This window comes from Rhinoderma darwinii, chromosome 3 (genome assembly GCF_050947455.1).
Source record: "Rhinoderma darwinii isolate aRhiDar2 chromosome 3, aRhiDar2.hap1, whole genome shotgun sequence".
NCBI classification, from domain to species: domain Eukaryota; kingdom Metazoa; phylum Chordata; class Amphibia; order Anura; family Rhinodermatidae; genus Rhinoderma; species Rhinoderma darwinii.
This window is the reverse complement of record NC_134689.1, coordinates 183,470,348-183,488,559: the sequence shown is the minus strand read 5'-3', so window position 1 is coordinate 183,488,559 and position 18,212 is coordinate 183,470,348. Positions and strand designations below refer to the sequence as shown.

General features: G+C 43.3%; 1 protein-coding gene across 1 annotated transcript in view; it reads right to left on the bottom strand.

Annotated features, from left to right (window-relative positions):
* The window catches only part of CFTR (CF transmembrane conductance regulator), a 214,717-nt gene that overhangs the window by 50,007 nt on the left and 146,498 nt on the right, over positions 1 to 18,212 (bottom strand). The window contains exons 19-20 of the mRNA XM_075857129.1: positions 16,703 to 16,853; positions 3,089 to 3,316 (exon numbers count right to left, since the gene is read on the bottom strand). Of these exons, the coding sequence (XP_075713244.1) occupies positions 3,089 to 3,316; positions 16,703 to 16,853 (379 nt within the window). The remainder of the gene's footprint in view (positions 1 to 3,088; positions 3,317 to 16,702; positions 16,854 to 18,212) is intronic.

Below are 18,212 nucleotides of genomic sequence, written 5' to 3'. Positions count from 1 at the left end.
TGTGAACAGTACAGGTTAATTTTATTTTGAAGGTTGTTTAGTCGACAGCTATTTCTCCCATCCTCACCGAAAAACATTCACGATCGACTGAGCGCGCATGTTAATTTCAATCGGGAGAGGGGAATAAGCTGCTGCTAGACACCTTTGGCAGCAGGTTTTCTCTCGTGGGAACAAAGGATCGGCATGTTGAATTCCAATATACTATCCGGGGAAAGTCAAATGAGATCGTTGGCTGATCCTGCCGAAATCGGCAGGTTCAAACGAGTTTTGTCTACAGTGTATGAGTACCTTTAAAGACAACAGGGAAAATGATCACATACTGTAAGAGACTACAGTATGTGATCAGATTTATCATTACTTTTGTGAGACGTAGCAATGTTTGAGCTAATGAAAATGGAGCAAACTATGTAGCTAGGCATGTTAGATACATTTGTCTAGCTTATGTCACCTCACTTCAAGCATACATGTACAATAATACTTTGTGTCACATGTCTTTTATGAATTTGGCCCATGTCATGCCATATTTTTTCCAGAGATTTTGTCAAGGTAGTTGTAAAAGTTTCTAAGACATAATAAATTTGCCTCATGTCATGTGATCCATCTTTTGGAGTACTTTATGACAGTATTATTGCAGATTTTCCTTAGTAAATTGTCAATATTATTTTCCGTATTTTTAGAATTAGGATATTCATAGGTATGGCATTCAATTTTGGTCGGGACTCCTTTTGCATGAATTACTGCATCAATGTGGCGTGGCATGGAGGTGATCAGCCTGTGGCACTGCTGAGGTGTTCTGGAAGCCCAAGTTGCTTTGATAGCGGCCTTCAGCTCGTCTGCATTTTTGGGTCTGGTGTCTCTCATCTTCCTCTTGACTATACCCCCATAGATTCTCTATGGGGTTTAGGTCAGGCGAGATTTCTGGCCAATCAAGCACAGTGATACTGTGGTTATTAAAACAGGTATTGGTACTTTTGGCAGTGTGGGCAGGTGCCAAGTCCTGCTGAAAAATGAAATCAGTGTCTCCATAAGGCTTGTCAGCAGAGGGAAGCATGAAGTACTCAAAAATTTCCTGGTAGACGGCTGCACTGACTCTGGACTTGATATAACACAGTGGCCCAACACCAGCAGATGACATGGCTCCCCAAACCATCACTGACTGTGTAAACTGCACACTGGACCGCAAGCAACTTGGATTGATGCCTCTCCACTCTTCCTCCAGACTCTGGGTCCTTGATTTCCAAATGAAATGCAAAATTTACTTTGTGAAGTTTCCACAGCCAGTGATGAAGCAAACTGGGCTTCCATAACAGCTCAGCAGTACCACAGGCTGATCGCCTGCATGTCACGCCGCATTGATGCTGTAATTCATGCAAAAGGAGCCCTGACCAAGTATTGACTGCATATACTGTACATACTTATAAGTAGGCCTACATTTCGGTATTAAAAATAATTTTTGAAATTGGGCTTAAATAATATGCTAATATTGGGTTTTCATTAAAGACGCTCTGTCACCAGTTTATAAGTGCCCTATCTCCTATATAATCTGATCAGCGCTGTAATGTAGATAACAAGAGTGGTTTTTATTTTGAAAAACGATTATTTTTTAGCAAATTATGAACAATTTTAGATTTATGCTAATTAGTTTCTTAATGCCCAACTGGGCGTTTTTTAACTTTTGACCAAGTGGGCGTTGTAAAGAGAAATGCATGATGCTGACCAATCAGCTTCATACACTTCTCATCATTCTAGCCCAGCTTCTTTCACTGCACAGCGTGATCTTGTGAGATCACGCTGTGCTGTCACTTACTCACACATTAACTTTACCAAGGTGCCTTGAGCGTAAATAGACATTGACTCCAGCCAGGATGCGATGTCTATTCACACTCCTGACACTTTGGTAAAGTTTCTGTGGGACTTACTCAAACAGCACAGCGTGATTTCGCGAGATCACGCTGTGCTGTCATTCACAGCGTGATCTCGCGAGATCACGCTGTGCTGTGATTAAGTTCCACAGAATTTTTACCGAAGTGTCGGTAGTGTGAATAGACCGCATCCTGGCTGGAGGCAATGTCTATTCACTCTTAAGACACTTCAGTAAAGTTAATGTGGGTGTATGTGACAGCACAGCGTGATCTCGCGAGATCACGCTGTGCTGTGAATACAGATGGACATGAATGGAGAGAAGTGTATGATGCTGATTGATCAGCGTCATACACTTCTCTTTACAATGTCCACTTGGTCAAAAGCCCAGTTGGGCATTAAGAAACGAATTAGCATAAATCTAAAATTGTTCATAATTTGCTAAAAAATTATCGTTTTTCAAAATAAAAACCACTGTTGTTATCTACATTACAGCGCCGATCAGATTATGTAGAAGATAGTAATAGCACTTAATAATGTTAGCCATAATCATCAATATTAAAAGAAAAAAATGCTGGAAATAGATCACTCTGTGTGTAATGAGTATAATAATATATATATATATATATATGCACATATATATATATGTGTGTGTGTGTGTGTGTAGCAGTGTGTGAATGTGTGTGTCACAGTGTGAATGTGTGCGTGCGTGCGTACGTACGTACGTGCGTGCGCGTGTGTGTGTGTGTATATGTCTGTCTGTGTGGGTACGAATGTATGTTTATATGTGTGTATGCTTATCACAGTGAGTGTGTGTGTGTGTGTGTATGGGTGTCACTGTTTGTATATGTCTGTTTGTGTGAATGTATGCATATATGTGTTTGTATGTGTGACACAGTTTGTATGTGTTTAAGTGTGTGTGTGTGTGTGTGTGTGTGTGTGTGTGTGTGTGTTTTGTGTACGTATGTATTTACTATGCAAGTATGGCCATGAAGGAAATTCTGTGTGAATAATAAATCTGTCAAGTTGTGCAAGAAATGGGCCGTGTAATAATAAGGAGTTGTAATGACAGCCACTGTATATTGGTTGGCAGAAATGTTTAAAACATCAAATTCTAGACCTTTACAGAAGATATCAACTCCGGGACTTATATTTACAGGTGACATTTTATAATATTGGTTATTTAAGCTGAATAACTGGAAATAAAAAGACTTCAAGTGTACGATACCTGATGTTGCAATAGAGATAAATGCAACAGCACAGAAAAAAATGACAAAAATCATCTCAATAGTCATTTGGAACCATCGAAGTGTGGACAGGTAGAGAAACCAGTTTGCTGTATGTAAATTCAGTGCCTTATGAAAAAGGGTTTCAAAATATGGCTGCCGTCCAAAAGCTCTTAGTGTCCACAAACCCTTTAAACTGGTGATCAAGTGAGTAAAAATTGGACTACGGGCTGTAAAAAGAGAAGGAATATTTTTATGGTAACACTTCACATAAAAACTGAATCTGGCACCCATTAAGATGGCCATAGACACTTAGATATTTTGGCTGGTGCAACCAATAATAAGAACTTGTACTGATAATATCAGTGTATAATGACAAAACAATTATGTTACATTGGTGGGAAAATGCACCTGATTCAATCATAACATTTTGTGGAACTCAAACAATTCTATAATTTTCACGCATGTCCTTTAGGCCACTTTCACACGAATGTATTTGTAAACGTACGGAAAATGGATCCTCAATACGGATGTATTATGGATCATGTTGCATCAGATTTTGTATTACAGATTTGTAATACTGATGGGCTGTCTTCTAGATAATCAAATTACATAATACAGCCCTTTTTGAAAATGGATGCAATAGTTATGACATACAGAGGCAGATCATATTTGTATTTTAAACACTTTCCATAGACTTTTATGGGCATTTTACAAGAAATGGATGAATGTAGGGCATGCTGCATTTCTGGAAACTGATTTTTTTAGTTTTTTTCATCACCACATTCCAAGATCCATAACTTTTTTATTTTTCCATCTACCTAGCCATATGAGGGCTTTTTTTTTGGTAGGACGTGTTTTATTTTTTTATGGCTCCATTGTAGTGCATATAATGTAATGTATAACTTTAATTCGTTTTATTTTGAGGGGGTGGTAGAAAAAAACAGCAATTCCACCATTGTTTTTTGGGGGGGCTGTTTATACTGCGTTCACAGTGCAGTATAAATGACATGGTAACTTAATTTTGCAGGTCAGTACGATTACGGCGATACATGTATATATTTTTTTATATTTTACTACTCTTGCATAGAGATGAGTGAATCGATTGTACACAAATTGAATTAGATACGAATTTCCCAAAAGTTTCAGATTTTAGCGAATCCAAAACATTGTTAAATTCATCCCACACGCATCGCTCAAAATGGCAACGCCACTGTACAGATCAGAAGAAAACAAGAAGACAGAGAAGAGGATCACATGACCATGAGCGGCGGCCCAGCAGGCTTCCCCATAATGCCTTGCAGGCCGCCCTTCCTCTAGTACAGCCAATCATGAGGGGTATAGGTGTGAGTCACAGATGACTCAGTGGATGACAGTCATATAAATCATAGCCACTATAAACAGCCCAACCAGGAAATGCTGCTACAGATAGATAGTGGATTAGTGTCAGTGAGTGTGTTTCATAGTGAGTAGAAGAGATTAGATGATAGATAAAATACATTTAGAGATAGATTTTTGAGAGAAATAAGAGTCAGTCAGTGTGTTAGTTAGACAGTTGATGCAGCTATAAAGTTCAGAATAATTTCTCACATTAATTTCTGATTGTGAATCACCAATCTTCATCACATCATTCACAAATCATGTTCAATAATATTAAAGGAGTTGTCCAGTCATAACAAATTAATGGACTGTCCTCAGGATAGGCCATCAATATTTTATTGCTGGGGGTCCAACTCCCGTACGGGCGCTGTTTCCCCTTCATTCATTATCTGCTCGAACTGTTAATCGCCGACACACATGTAGCTTTAATACTGTGAATCGCCACTACAATTGTGTCAGTGATTCACAGTACGAGCATTGACAGTAATGAAGGGGAAGCAGCACTCGTACAAGAGCCGCTCCACCTTCAAAACAGCTGATCAACCGGGGTGCCGGGAGTCGGACTCCCACCGATCAGATATTGATGGCCTATCCTGATGAAAGGCCATAAATTTCCTATGACTGGACAACCCCTTTAATCCTGGTCCTGATAGCGTGCCGCTGCCTACCCATACAGACGTCACAGACAGTATGTCACGTCACTCATTGTTTTTGCAAATACGTAAAAGTGCCCCAAAAAAATTCATATTGTTCAGCATCAAGAATTTATACAGCAGCAGGGCTGTTATACTTAAGGCCTTATTCACACGGACTTGTCCGTTTTTCGGGCGCAAAAAACGCTGCGTTTTGCACGCGCAAAAGGTCCGTGTCATCAGCATATGGTGCGCAGCCGGCATCATGATGACACTCTGGTTTTAATGTTTACAAACAGAAAAGCACGTGCTGCTTTTCTGTATTCATTCATTGTTTTTACTGCTGTTGCGCAAATCACGGGTGGCGTGCGCGCAGCGCAAAACACGGCCAAATATAGGACATGTCGTGCGTTTCACGCAGCGGACATACGCTGCGTGAAATTCACTGAAAGTCTGAACGGCCCCATTCAGTAACATAGGCCCCATTCAGTAATCGGGTTGCCGATTAGTGCAGTGCAATTTTGCAGCGAAAACGTGCCCGTAAATACGGGCAGAATACTGGTGACACCGGACCCGTATTTACGGGCACGGGTCCGTAAATACTGGTGCAATACGGGTCGAATACGTGTGACCAAGGACCCGTATTTACGCCAGTATTTACGGGAGGAAAAAAAATACGTTTGTGTGCATGAGGCCTTAGTCTGTGTCCAAGTTGTTACATTTTTTTTTTTCAATTAAATAGATTTTAAATTTAAATTATGGTGTTAATAGCGTGCCGCTGCCTGCTGATACAGATGTCACATGCGTGACATCACTCGATGTTTTGTATATTTTATTTGCCATCAAAACTGACAATTTGTGGACCCTTTTTTAATTTTAAAAGGCATAAAAAAATCTGAAACTGGCTCTTTGTTAGCACTGGCTACCATCCGTTTACCCATAGCCATATATGTTGCTGTCACTTTGACATTACTAATGCTGTCTTGGCATTAAAGAGCTTGAAAGGGGTTGGATACAGTCCTATTAGACCTCAGAGTGTAATACATGGCTTTTAAGGGTAATCAGGGCACTTTCGATCTGCAGTGAATTGCATCTGATGGCCAGTTTGACCTACTAGAACCATAACTTTTTCATATTTCTGTTGATGAGGATAAGTGAGGATGTGTTTTTTTTGGGGTTGAGTTGATGTTTTTATTGGTACCGTCTTGGGATACATACAAACTTTTAATCGCTTTTTATTTTGTTTTTTGTGAGGGGGACGTGGTGATTATATTTCAAGGTTGTTACGATGTGGCGATACCAATTATGTATCCTTTTTTTTTAAATATATTTTTTAATATAATAAAGCCTTTTTAACCTCTTCACGCATTTGAACGTAATTATACGTCCATTTTAGCGTTACATTCCTACAAATAGACATACAGTTACATCCACTGGATGGCGCTAGCACAGCCGACATCGTGCTGCAATGGCTGGGATCAGAGTCAATTCCAATCCGTTTAATTCGTTAGATGCCATTGTCAATAGCGACTGTGCGTTCTAGGTGGTTAGAAATCTAGTGGGACTAAAAATGTAATTAAATAAAGTTTATGAAAAAAAAGTGTTTACAGTAAAATAAAATAAAACCATTTTGTTAAAAGTGGATTTATTTTGCAAAAGTTTTATAAAAAATACATATATTTGGTATCGCCGAAACTGTAACGACCTGTATAATAAATTTAAACTGTTATTTAAACTACACGGTAAACTGCATAAATAAAAAATGCAAAAAAACATCGGTGAATTAGCTTTTTTTACATTAAATGTGCTTTTATTGTGCAAAAAGTATCTAAACATAGAAAAAAACTATGCATATCTGGTATCATCATAATCCATAACCCATAGAATTAAGGTAATATGCTATTTATGCTGCACGGTGAACGATGCAAAATTTTTAATGCAAAAAATATTAAGGAATTTCAGTTTTTTTCCATTCCGCCAAGAAAGATTTAAAGGGGTATTCCCAGAATCGACAATTATTACCTATCCACAAAATTGAAATCAATGGGCAGATGTTTGGAGGCGTTCTGCTTACAATTTTTCAACCGTTTTTTAAAAATAAAAAAAACGGCAGAAAATAAGCCGTGTGAACATAGCCTAAGGGTACGGCCACATGTAGCTTAAACGCTGAGGATTTTTGTCCAGATTTTCTGTGCGGAAATTCCGCAGCATTTACAGTAGCCTGAAGGTTAATGAGATTTAAACAAATCTCATTTACACGCTGTGGCAAAAACCCACAGAAAAGACATGCGGAAATTGACATTCTCTATGGAATCTTATTCCGCATAATGTCAATTTAGGTTGAGAAAATGCTGAGGAATTTCAGCAGTGTTTATGCTTCGTGTGGCCATACCCTTAAGGATAGTCGTTGCCAATATGAATAAGTGTCTGAATGTGCAACTTTTATTTGTTTTGCATATGAAAACGCCCATTTAAGTCTATGGAAAGTGCTCAAAATATGGATGCATACGTATGTCATCTATATAGCATCAGTATGTTATCAGTATTGCATCTGTATTTCAAAGTGTCTGCCTTATGTAATTAAATTTCCTTTCTAGAAGTCAGCCCATTAGTATTATGGATCTGCAATATGCCATCTGTACTGATGATGAAATACTGATGCAATACGATCCTTAATATAGGCGTAGTTTGATTCATATTACGCACATTTACAAATATGCTCCTGAGGAACTGGCCTTTAAGGTCCCTAACATGGGGACTGCGGTCTGTGCAGCATTGCACGGAGGTTGCTGGGCTCCTTACTACGGAGCTGCACAGCCTACGTGCACTGTCATACAGACTCAATCAGGCACCCTATACCATACTCCCATAGACGCAAACAATGTCTGATGGAAGGAATTACACAGTAATAAACTCCATTACATTAGAAGTTACATTATTTATTACACAAAATAACTAAATAGACATGAGCAGGCCATTCACACATCACGCTGCATCTCTGAATGCCTAGAAATTCCTTACCAGCATACGACCATTTCCTCATTTAAAATTGCATTAAGTATTAAACGCTTATAAAGGAAGCAATTCCAGTAATTTAAGCTTTTTATGAAATTGTACAAAAAGTGGATATTTGACTCACTATTTGGAAATAAGTTTGCAAATATTTTATACAATATACAATTCCAATAAATAATTCCAATAAAGTCCACAAGGGCACTTACCATTAAAATACAGTAAGTTTTGACACACAGTAAAAAAAAAACCTCATGCAGTACAAGGACAGTAAGGTTATTTCCGTTGTCATGAGGACTTGAGAAGTTAAACAAATAAAAGATTTGGATCCATTAAACCTCAAGGCATCTACGGCACAGGTGCAAAAAGAGGATTAACTCACTCCTCCACAGTTCTTTATGCAAAAAAAAATTAATTTGCTAAATTCATAAATCGCAGTATACACAATGCTTCAATGAAATAGATAATATTCACCCGTACTGCCAGAGTTTATAATCCATAGCATGGTAGCAGTTCATTATCCCATGGAAAACGCCAGTGCCAGAATGTCAAGATGAATGTATCTCTTCTCATGGAGTCTCCACATGGATTTGTTTTTCCATGAAATAATAAAAACCTAATATCCTACAGATTATTAACTCGGGTGATTCGGGTGGAAATTATTTGCTTCATTGAAGCATTATGTATCCTGTGTTTAGGGAAGCTATCAAAGTAAAGAAGTTTCTTGCATATACATATGTGAACCTTGAGATGGTGCCCATTGGCCAGGGGAATCATACCTTACTATACTCTTGTGGTACCATGAATTGATTTTACTGCGTGTCAAAATAAAACAGATTTTTTAATGGTGAGTGCTGTGCTGGAATCTCTTTTTGGGGAATTTTTCTATAATCTAACCCTAAAAAAAAGTGTAGGTTCAGTTATGTTTACCAAAATGAATTTATACGTTAAGGTTGTTTTTAGGATCATCATCATAATTGTAATATAATTATTTAGTGTCCCAAATAAAGTGATCTACCCAGTTTTTAGTCAGCAAACTACTTATTAGAACGAATGAGAAGTTTCATTCTTCTTACATGTCAGTCTCTATATGATATGCTCCAATTGCTCAATGAGTCACAGTTTGTGTGTCCTTAGGTTTAGCTGATGGGCAGAACTGTGAAATAACAGATTATCAGAACAGATCCGTATAATGAGGATTTCATGAAACATTGGTTGATATTTATCAAAGATGATGCAAAGGAAAAATAAAGCAGTAACCCGTAGAAATAAATCTGATTTTAGCTCTTATTTAAACCCTTAATGACTAAACTATTTTAAACCTTAATGACCAGGCTATTTTTTGCGTTTTTCCATCGTCGCAATCATAGAGTTCTAACTTTTGAATTTTTGCGTCGACGTAGCTGTATAAAGTCTTGTTTTTTGCGGGCCAAGTTGTAATTTTTAATAGCACCGTTTTGGGGTACATATAATTTATTGATTAACTTTTATTAACTTTTTTTGGGGGGTAATAGAAAAAAACCCATAAATTTCGCCACTTTTTTGCGTCTTAGATTTATGCTGTTTACTGTGTGGTATAAATAACATAATAACTTTATTCAGTGGGTCATTACGATTGTGGCGATGATAAATTTATAAATATTTTGTATGTTTTACTACTTTTACTGTAATGGTGGGGGGGGTAGGGAAACGGACAAGTGAGCCCTAATCTACCCGCCACTCTGTCCCTGCCTACTTGCAACGACCCGCCCTAGACGACGGGGTACAACTGGGCGGCGGTCCCTGCGCTCAGTAAGTGCATGACAAACAAACAAGGGAATACAAGCAAGGGAAATGGGCGGTTGCTCGCGGAAACACCGTGAGCAACAGAGTAGTGAACGAGCCGAGTCAAGCCAGGAGAGTGCGAGGTACAAAGCGAAAAGCAGAAGAGTAGTCGGTAAGCCGGGGTCTGTATGGAGCAGGATCAAAAAGTAGCAGGAGCTGTAGCTGGGCCAGGAAACCTCAAGGAAAGAATTCACAAGCACAGATGGACAGGAAGAGCAGGCTTAAATAGACCGAGGGCGGGAGCTAGCTGAGTCTGGCCAGGTTGCGATAGGCTCTCCCACTCCTAAGCCTGCCAGCCTGAGTGGAGGAAGCTGGTGTCTGTCTCAGGGATGTACACTCAGGTGTTGACTGATTAATTCTGGGAGTTAACCCTGAAGCAGTGCCTGGCAGATCCTTTACAGTACCCCCCCTTTTATGAGGGGCCACCGGACCCTTTCTAAGTGGACCTGGCTTACTGGGGAAACGCAGGTGGAACCTCCTGACCAATACCCCAGCGTGAACATCCCGGGCGGGTACCCAAGTCCTCTCCTCGGGCCCGTATCCTCTCCAATGGACCAGGTACTGGAGGGAGCCTTGGACCATCTTGCTGTCCACGATCCTGGCCACCTCAAATTCCACCCCCTCAGGGGTGAGGACGGGAACAGGAGGTTTCCTCGAGGGGGCCAAGGACGGGGAGCAGCGTTTCAGGAGGGAGGCATGAAACACGTTGTGTATACGAAAAGACGGGGGTAACTCCAGCCGGAAAGAGACAGGACTGAGGACCTCAATGACCTTATACGGCCCAATAAACCGGGGAGCAAACTTTTTGGACGGAACCTTGAGACGCAAGTTCCTGGATGACAACCACACCAGATCCCCGACCACAAACAGGGGGTTAGCAGAGCGTCTTCTATCGGCCTGAGCCTTCTGTATGCTCTGGGACGCCTCTAGGTTCTTCTGAACCTGGGCCCAGACTGTGCACAGATCCCGATGAACGACCTCCACCTCGGGATTGTTGGAACAACCAGGTGAAACGGAGGAGAACCGTGGATTAAACCCAAAATTACAGAAAAAGGGAGAGACCCCTGACGAGTTACTGACCCGGTTATTAAGGGAAAATTCGGCGAGGGGAATGAAAGAAACCCAATCAAATTGACAGTCAGAGACAAAACATCTTAAGTATTGTTCTAGAGACTGATTAGTCCTCTCCGTTTGGCCATTGGTTTCAGGATGGAAGGCAGAGGAGAAGGACAGATCAATCCCCAACTTATTACAGAAGGCTCTCCAAAACAATGAAACAAATTGTACCCCTCTGTCAGAAACAATATTGACTGGGACCCCATGGAGACGCAGGATGTGTTTGATAAACAAGGTAGCCAACGTCTTGGCGTTGGGTAGTTTCTTGAGGGGCACAAAGTGGCACATTTTACTGAAGCGGTCTACCACCACCCACACCACCGACTTGCCTTGGGATGGAGGCAAATCGGTGATAAAATCCATGGAGATATGTGTCCAAGGTCTCTGGGGAATGGGCAACGAACGCAGTAAGCCCGCTGGTCGGGACCTGGGAGTCTTGGACCTGGTACAAACCTCACAGGCGGCGACGTAGGCCTTAACGTCTTTAGGCAAACCAGGCCACCAATAATTTCTGGTAATGAGGTGTTTGGTACCCAGGATGCCTGGATGGCCAGATAGTGCGGAGTCGTGATTTTCCCTAAGTACCCTTAGCCGGAATTGCAGGGGAACAAACAGCTTGTTCTCAGGAAGGTTCCCAGGAGCTGAACCTTGATCAGCAGCAATTTCAGAGACTAAATCGGACTCGATAGAGGAAATGACTATACCTGGAGGCAAAATACAAACAGGATCTTCCTCCGAAGGAGGGCTGGCCATGAAGCTACGCGACAGTGCATCCGCCTTAATATTTTTAGACCCGGCCCTATAGGTAACCAAAAAATTGAATCTGGTAAAAAACAACGCCCATCGAGCTTGTCTCGGGTTTAGCCTCCGGGCAGATTCTAGGAAAACCAGATTCTTGTGGTCGGTAAGGACCGTTACCTGGTGCCTAGCCCCCTCCAGGAAGTGGCGCCACTCTTCAAATGCCCATTTAATGGCTAAAAGTTCGCGGTTGCCAATATCATAGTTACACTCCGTGGGCGAAAACTTCCTAGAAAAGTAAGCACAGGGGCGGAGATGGGTGAGGGAGCTGGTACCCTGGGACAAGACGGCCCCCACTCCCACCTCGGACGCGTCAACCTCCACAATAAATGGCTCCCTTTGGTTGGGCTGAACCAGCACGGGGGCCGAGATAAAGCACTTCTTGAGGGTCTCAAAAGCCTGGACGGCCTCAGGGGGCCAATGGAGGACATCAGCACCCTTGCGAGTGAGGTCCGTAAGAGGCTTAGCGACGACCGAGAAGTTAGCAATAAATCTCCTGTAATAGTTAGCGAACCCCAAAAAACACTGTAGCGCTTTCAGGGAGGCAGGTTGGACCCATTCAGCCACAGCCTGAACCTTGGCAGGGTCCATGCGGAATTCATGAGGAGTGAGGATTTGACCTAAAAATGGTATCTCCTGTACCCCAAATACACATTTTTCGATTTTGGCAAACAGTTTGTTTTCTCGAAGGACCTGGAGCACTTTCCTGACATGCTCTATGTGGGAGGACCAGTCCCTGGAAAACACCAATATGTCATCAAGGTACACTACAAGAAATATCCCCAGGTAATTTCTCAAAATCTCATTTATGAAGTTCTGGAAGACCGCAGGGGCATTGCACAACCCAAAGGGCATGACGAGGTATTCGAAATGGCCTTCGGGCGTGTTAAACGCAGTCTTCCACTCATCCCCCTCTTTGATGCGAATAAGGTTATACGCCCCCCGTAGATCCAATTTAGAGAACCATTGGGCCCCCTGAACCTGATTAAAGAGATCAGGAATCAAAGGAAGGGGATACTGGTTCCTTACCGTGACCTTATTCAGGCCACGGTAGTCAATGCATGGCCTAAGACCCCCATCCTTCTTCCCTACGAAGAAGAAGCCAGCACCTACCGGAGAAGAAGAGGGACGAATGTAACCCTTGGCCAGGGATTCCTGGATATACTCCCTCATGGCTTCACGTTCGGGACAAGAAAGGTTAAATATCCTACCCTTAGGAAGCTTAGCTCCTGGTACCAATTCGATAGCGCAATCGTATTCTCTATGAGGCGGTAATACTTCGGAGGCCTCTTTAGAGAAAACATCAGCGAAGTCCTGAACAAACTCGGGTAGCGTATTCACCTCCTTAGGGGGAGAAATAGAATTAACAGAAAAACATGACGTACAACATTCATTACCCCATTTGGTTAGCTCCCCAGTATTCCAGTCAAACGTAGGATTATGCAACTGCAACCAGGGAAGACCTAGAACAAAATCGTACGATAATCCCTGCATCAATAGTACCGAGCATTGCTCCAAATGCATGGAGCCAACAAGGAGTTCAAAAACAGGGGTATGCTGTGTAAAATAACCATTAGCAAGAGGAGTGGAGTCGATACCCACTACCGGAACAGGTTTAGGCAAATCAATCAGAGGCATAGCGAGAGACATAGCAAATTCCACAGACATGATATTAGTAGAGGACCCTGAATCCACGAAGGCACTGCCGGTAGCAGACCTACCACCAAAAGAGACCTGAAAGGGAAGCAATATCTTAGTACGTTTCATATTTACGGGAAATACCTGTGCGCCCAAGTGACCTCCCCGATGATCACTTAGACGCGGGAGCTCTCTGGCAGCATTCTTACGCTTGGGACAGTTGTTTACTTGATGCTTGACATCCCCACAGTAGAAGCAGAGACCATTCTTCCTGCGGAATTCTCTACGTTGTTGAGGGGACACGGAGGCCCCGAGTTGCATAGGTATTTCTGAGTCTTTAGGGGAGAAACGAAGCAACGGGACTTCGGGAGGCATCATGGGGGAGTTGGAGGAAAAAACACATAAACGTTCACGTTGTCGTTCCCTGAGACGTCGGTCAAGTCGTACCACTAAAGCCATAACCTGGTCTAAGGAGTCAGAAGAGGGATAACTAACTAGCAGGTCTTTCAGGGCGTTCGACAGACCCAACCTAAACTGGCACCTTAAGGCAGGGTCATTCCACCGAGAAGCTACGCACCACTTCCGAAAGTCAGAGCAATACTCCTCAACAGGTCTCTTACCCTGACGTAAGGTCACCAGCTGACTCTCGGCAAAGGCAGTTCTGTCAGTCTCGTCATAAATAAGTCCGAGGGCAGAAAAGAAACAATCAACGGAGGAAAGTTCAGGGGCGCCAGGAGCCAAGGAGAAGGCCCACTCTTGGGGCCCTTCCTGGAGCCGGGACATAATTATACCCACCCGCTGGCTCTCAGAACCTGAGGAGTGAGGCTTTAAGCGAAAGTAAAGCTTACAACTCTCCCGAAAGGAGAGAAAAGCCCTCCGGTCACCTGAGAACCGGTCGGGCAACTTGAGGTGGGGTTCAAGGGGTGCGGTGAGGGGAACTACCAAGGTAGCATCAGGCTGGTTGACCCTCTGAGCCAGGGCCTGGACCTGTAGGGAGAGACCCTGCATTTGCTGAGCCAGGGTTTCACGGGGTTCCATAATGGTGTCAGGGACCAGGGTAGACTAGGTATAGGGCTTGTGAATTTGTAAAGGTGGGGGGGGTAGGGAAACGGACAAGTGAGCCCTAATCTACCCGCCACTCTGTCCCTGCCTACTTGCAACGACCCGCCCTAGACGACGGGGTACAACTGGGCGGCGGTCCCTGCGCTCAGTAAGTGCATGACAAACACGACAAACAAACAAGGGAATACAAGCAAGGGAAATGGGCGGTTGCTCGCGGAAACACCGTGAGCAACAGAGTAGTGAACGAGCCGAGTCAAGCCAGGAGAGTGCGAGGTACAAAGCGAAAAGCAGAAGAGTAGTCGGTAAGCCGGGGTCTGTATGGAGCAGGATCAAAAAGTAGCAGGAGCTGTAGCTGGGCCAGGAAACCTCAAGGAAAGAATTCACAAGCACAGATGGACAGGAAGAGCAGGCTTAAATAGACCGAGGGCGGGAGCTAGCTGAGTCTGGCCAGGTTGCGATAGGCTCTCCCACTCCTAAGCCTGCCAGCCTGAGTGGAGGAAGCTGGTGTCTGTCTCAGGGATGTACACTCAGGTGTTGACTGATTAATTCTGGGAGTTAACCCTGAAGCAGTGCCTGGCAGATCCTTTACATTTACACAATAAAAACACATTTTTTTCAAAATTTCTTTGTTTTTGTGTCGCCATGTTTTAAGTGCCATAATTGTTTTATTTTTACACCGATGCAGCTGAATGAGGGCTTGTTTTTTTGTGGGATGACTTCTAGTTTTTATTGGTACCATTTTGGAGTACATGCGATATTTAGATCACTTCTTTTACATTTTTTTGAAGGCAGGATGTACAGAAAACAGCAATTCTGACATTGTTTTTTATTTTATTTTTTTACGGCATTCACCGTGCTGGTTAAATAATGTAATCGCTTTATAGGTGGGGTCGCTACGGACACGGCGATACCAAATACTTCTGTAGTGCAGCGTATTATTCCCTGTCAGTGTAAAACTGACAGGCACCTGCTAGGTCATGCCTCAGGCATGGCCTAGCAGGTATCCACTACAGGCAGACGTGGGGGCCTTTGTTACGCCTCCCCCCCCCCGGCTGCCGTAGAAGCCATTGGCACCCTGCGATTGCAATTGCAGGGTGCCAATGTGGTGAGAGAGGGAGCTCCTTCCCTCCAAAACCACTTGGATGCGGCGCTCGCTATTGAGCGCCGCATATAAGGGGTTAAACATGTGAGAACGATGTTGAAATCAATCCTGCCCGTTAGTGCAGGTGTCCGGCTGTCTTTAGGCTGGATTCACACGAGCACATTACGTCCATAATGGACGAAACGTATTTCGGCCGCTAGTCCCGGACCGAACACAGTGCAGGGAGCCGGGCTCCTAGCATCATAGTTATGTACGATGCTAGGAGTCCCTGCCTCTCCGTGGAACTACTGTCCCGTACTGAAAACATGATTACAGTACGGGAGAGTTGTCCTGCAGCGAGGCAGGGACTCCTAGCATCGTACATAAGTATGATGCTAGGAGCCCGGCTCCCTGCAGTGTGTTCGGTCCGGGACTTCCAGCCGAAATACGTTCCGTCCATTATGGACGTAACATGGTCGTGTAAACCCAGCCTTAGACTGCCGGACACCCGCTTTAGCCGACACAGAACACCCGTGCCGGGCTTATGTCAAAGCGCCGTGAAAAGGCGCATTGGTGGTCGTTAAGGGGTTAAGAAGGCCCTTTTTTTTTAAATAAAACCTGCAACTTAATTACTAGCTGTTGGCAACGACTCCACTTTTCCTTTCCACCAGTTTTGATACATTTCTCCCATTTACTTCACATTTGTTAACAATAAAGTTTAACTCTATGACCTGCATTTCTGTAAATATTCATGCTAAAAAGGTGAATTTTACATATTGGCCTCCTAGTAACCTGCACAACCTTAGCTGGCACATTTCACGCCTAAGACGTGAAGTCTGTGAATATAAAAGAATTTAGGGTGTGGGCCTCTATGAACAATTGTTCTGTCAATCCTCATCTGTTGACATCAGCATTAAAACACCCTCCTCTCTGCATTCTATGTGATCAACCTAAATCAATATGTATATTAGGTCCACAGAAGAATAAATAAATGTTGGAAGAGGACTATATAATATTGTGTCACCAAGAAAGTTATATTTGCATTTTAGATAATATATCTCTGTTGCCCTTACCTTCAGATTCTAACTGTTTCAGTTGCTGGGAGGTGTGCAGAAAATATGATCTTAGTAAAACAAAAGAAACAATCACAGGGACAGTAGCCAAGAAGATGTAAGGCTCCAAAATGGAAACCACTGTGATAGCCCCAATCACAATAAGCATCAACTGTAAAGAGAAAAGATAGAAAGTTTTGACATGGATTACTGCTTTGTTAAACTTACATGGAAAGAAAAAGTTTTTGCTCAATAGACACTAACCATAGAACATGCTGCCTTTTAACCACACTTTCTATTCTTCGTAAGTTTACTTAGTATGTGTCAGATGCTACATTGCCCCATCCGTAATAGATAGCTTATACTCTATAGTGTATTTCCCATAGATGACATATTTATGTATTTATAGATGCTCCAACAATATTTTATTCCCCATATGTACTTCTAGATTCATGTCTAGAATTTAATATAATAATTTATATTTTGTAGTGTATATAATGGATCAATTTCCTCAAACTCATTATATTATAATATTGTTTCCTTTTTAGAATTACTGCAATTCCATCCTGAAAAGTATGACTCTTTAGGCTGAGTTCACACGTCGCGGATTTGATGCAGATTTTCAGTGCAGATTTCACACTTTGCAATGTAAAAGGGTGAGATCTACATCAAAACCGCAACAAAATCTGCGACAAATCCGCAACGTGTGAACTCAGCCTTACGCCTCATTCACACGACAGGGTCCAAGTGTCTGCCGATAAAATGGGCCGTTTATCCCGGCCGGTTTGCATCCGTTTTGCATCCGTTCCGATTCCGTTCCGGGCCATAATGCCGTTTTTAACGGACAATTTTGACCCGTTTTGCATCCGTTTTCTTCCCTGTCCGTAAATTTGTTGCCACACACAGCCCTTTGTAGGTAATGCCACCCAGCCCCCTGCAGGTAATGCCACCCAGCCCCCTGCAGGTAATGCCACCCAGCCCCCTATAGGTAATGCCTCCCAGCCCCCTATAGGTAATGCCACCCTGCCCCTTGTAGGTAATGCCACCCAGCTCCCTGTTGATAATGCCACCCAGCTCCCTGTTGGTAATGCCACCCAGCCCCTGCAGGTAATGCCACCCAGCGCCCTGCAGGTAATGCCACCCAGCCCCCTGCAGGTAATGCCGCCCAGCCCCTGCAGGTAATGCCACCCAGCCCCCTGCAGGTAATGCCACCCAGCCCCCTGTAGGTAATGCCACCCTGCCCCTTGTAGGTAATGCCACCCTGCCCCTTGTAGGTAATGCCACCCTGCCCCTTGTAGGTAATGCCACCCTGCCCCTTGTAGGTAATGCCACCCAGCTCCCTGTTGGTAATGCCACCCAGCTCCCTGTTGGTAATGCCACCCAGCCCCCTGCAGGTAATGCCACCCAGCCCCCTGCAGGTAATGCCACCCAGCCCCCTGTAGGTGATGCCACCTAGCCCCCTGTAGGTGATGCCACCCAGCCCCTGTAGGTGATGCCACCCAGCCCCCTGTAGCTGATGCCACCCAGCCCC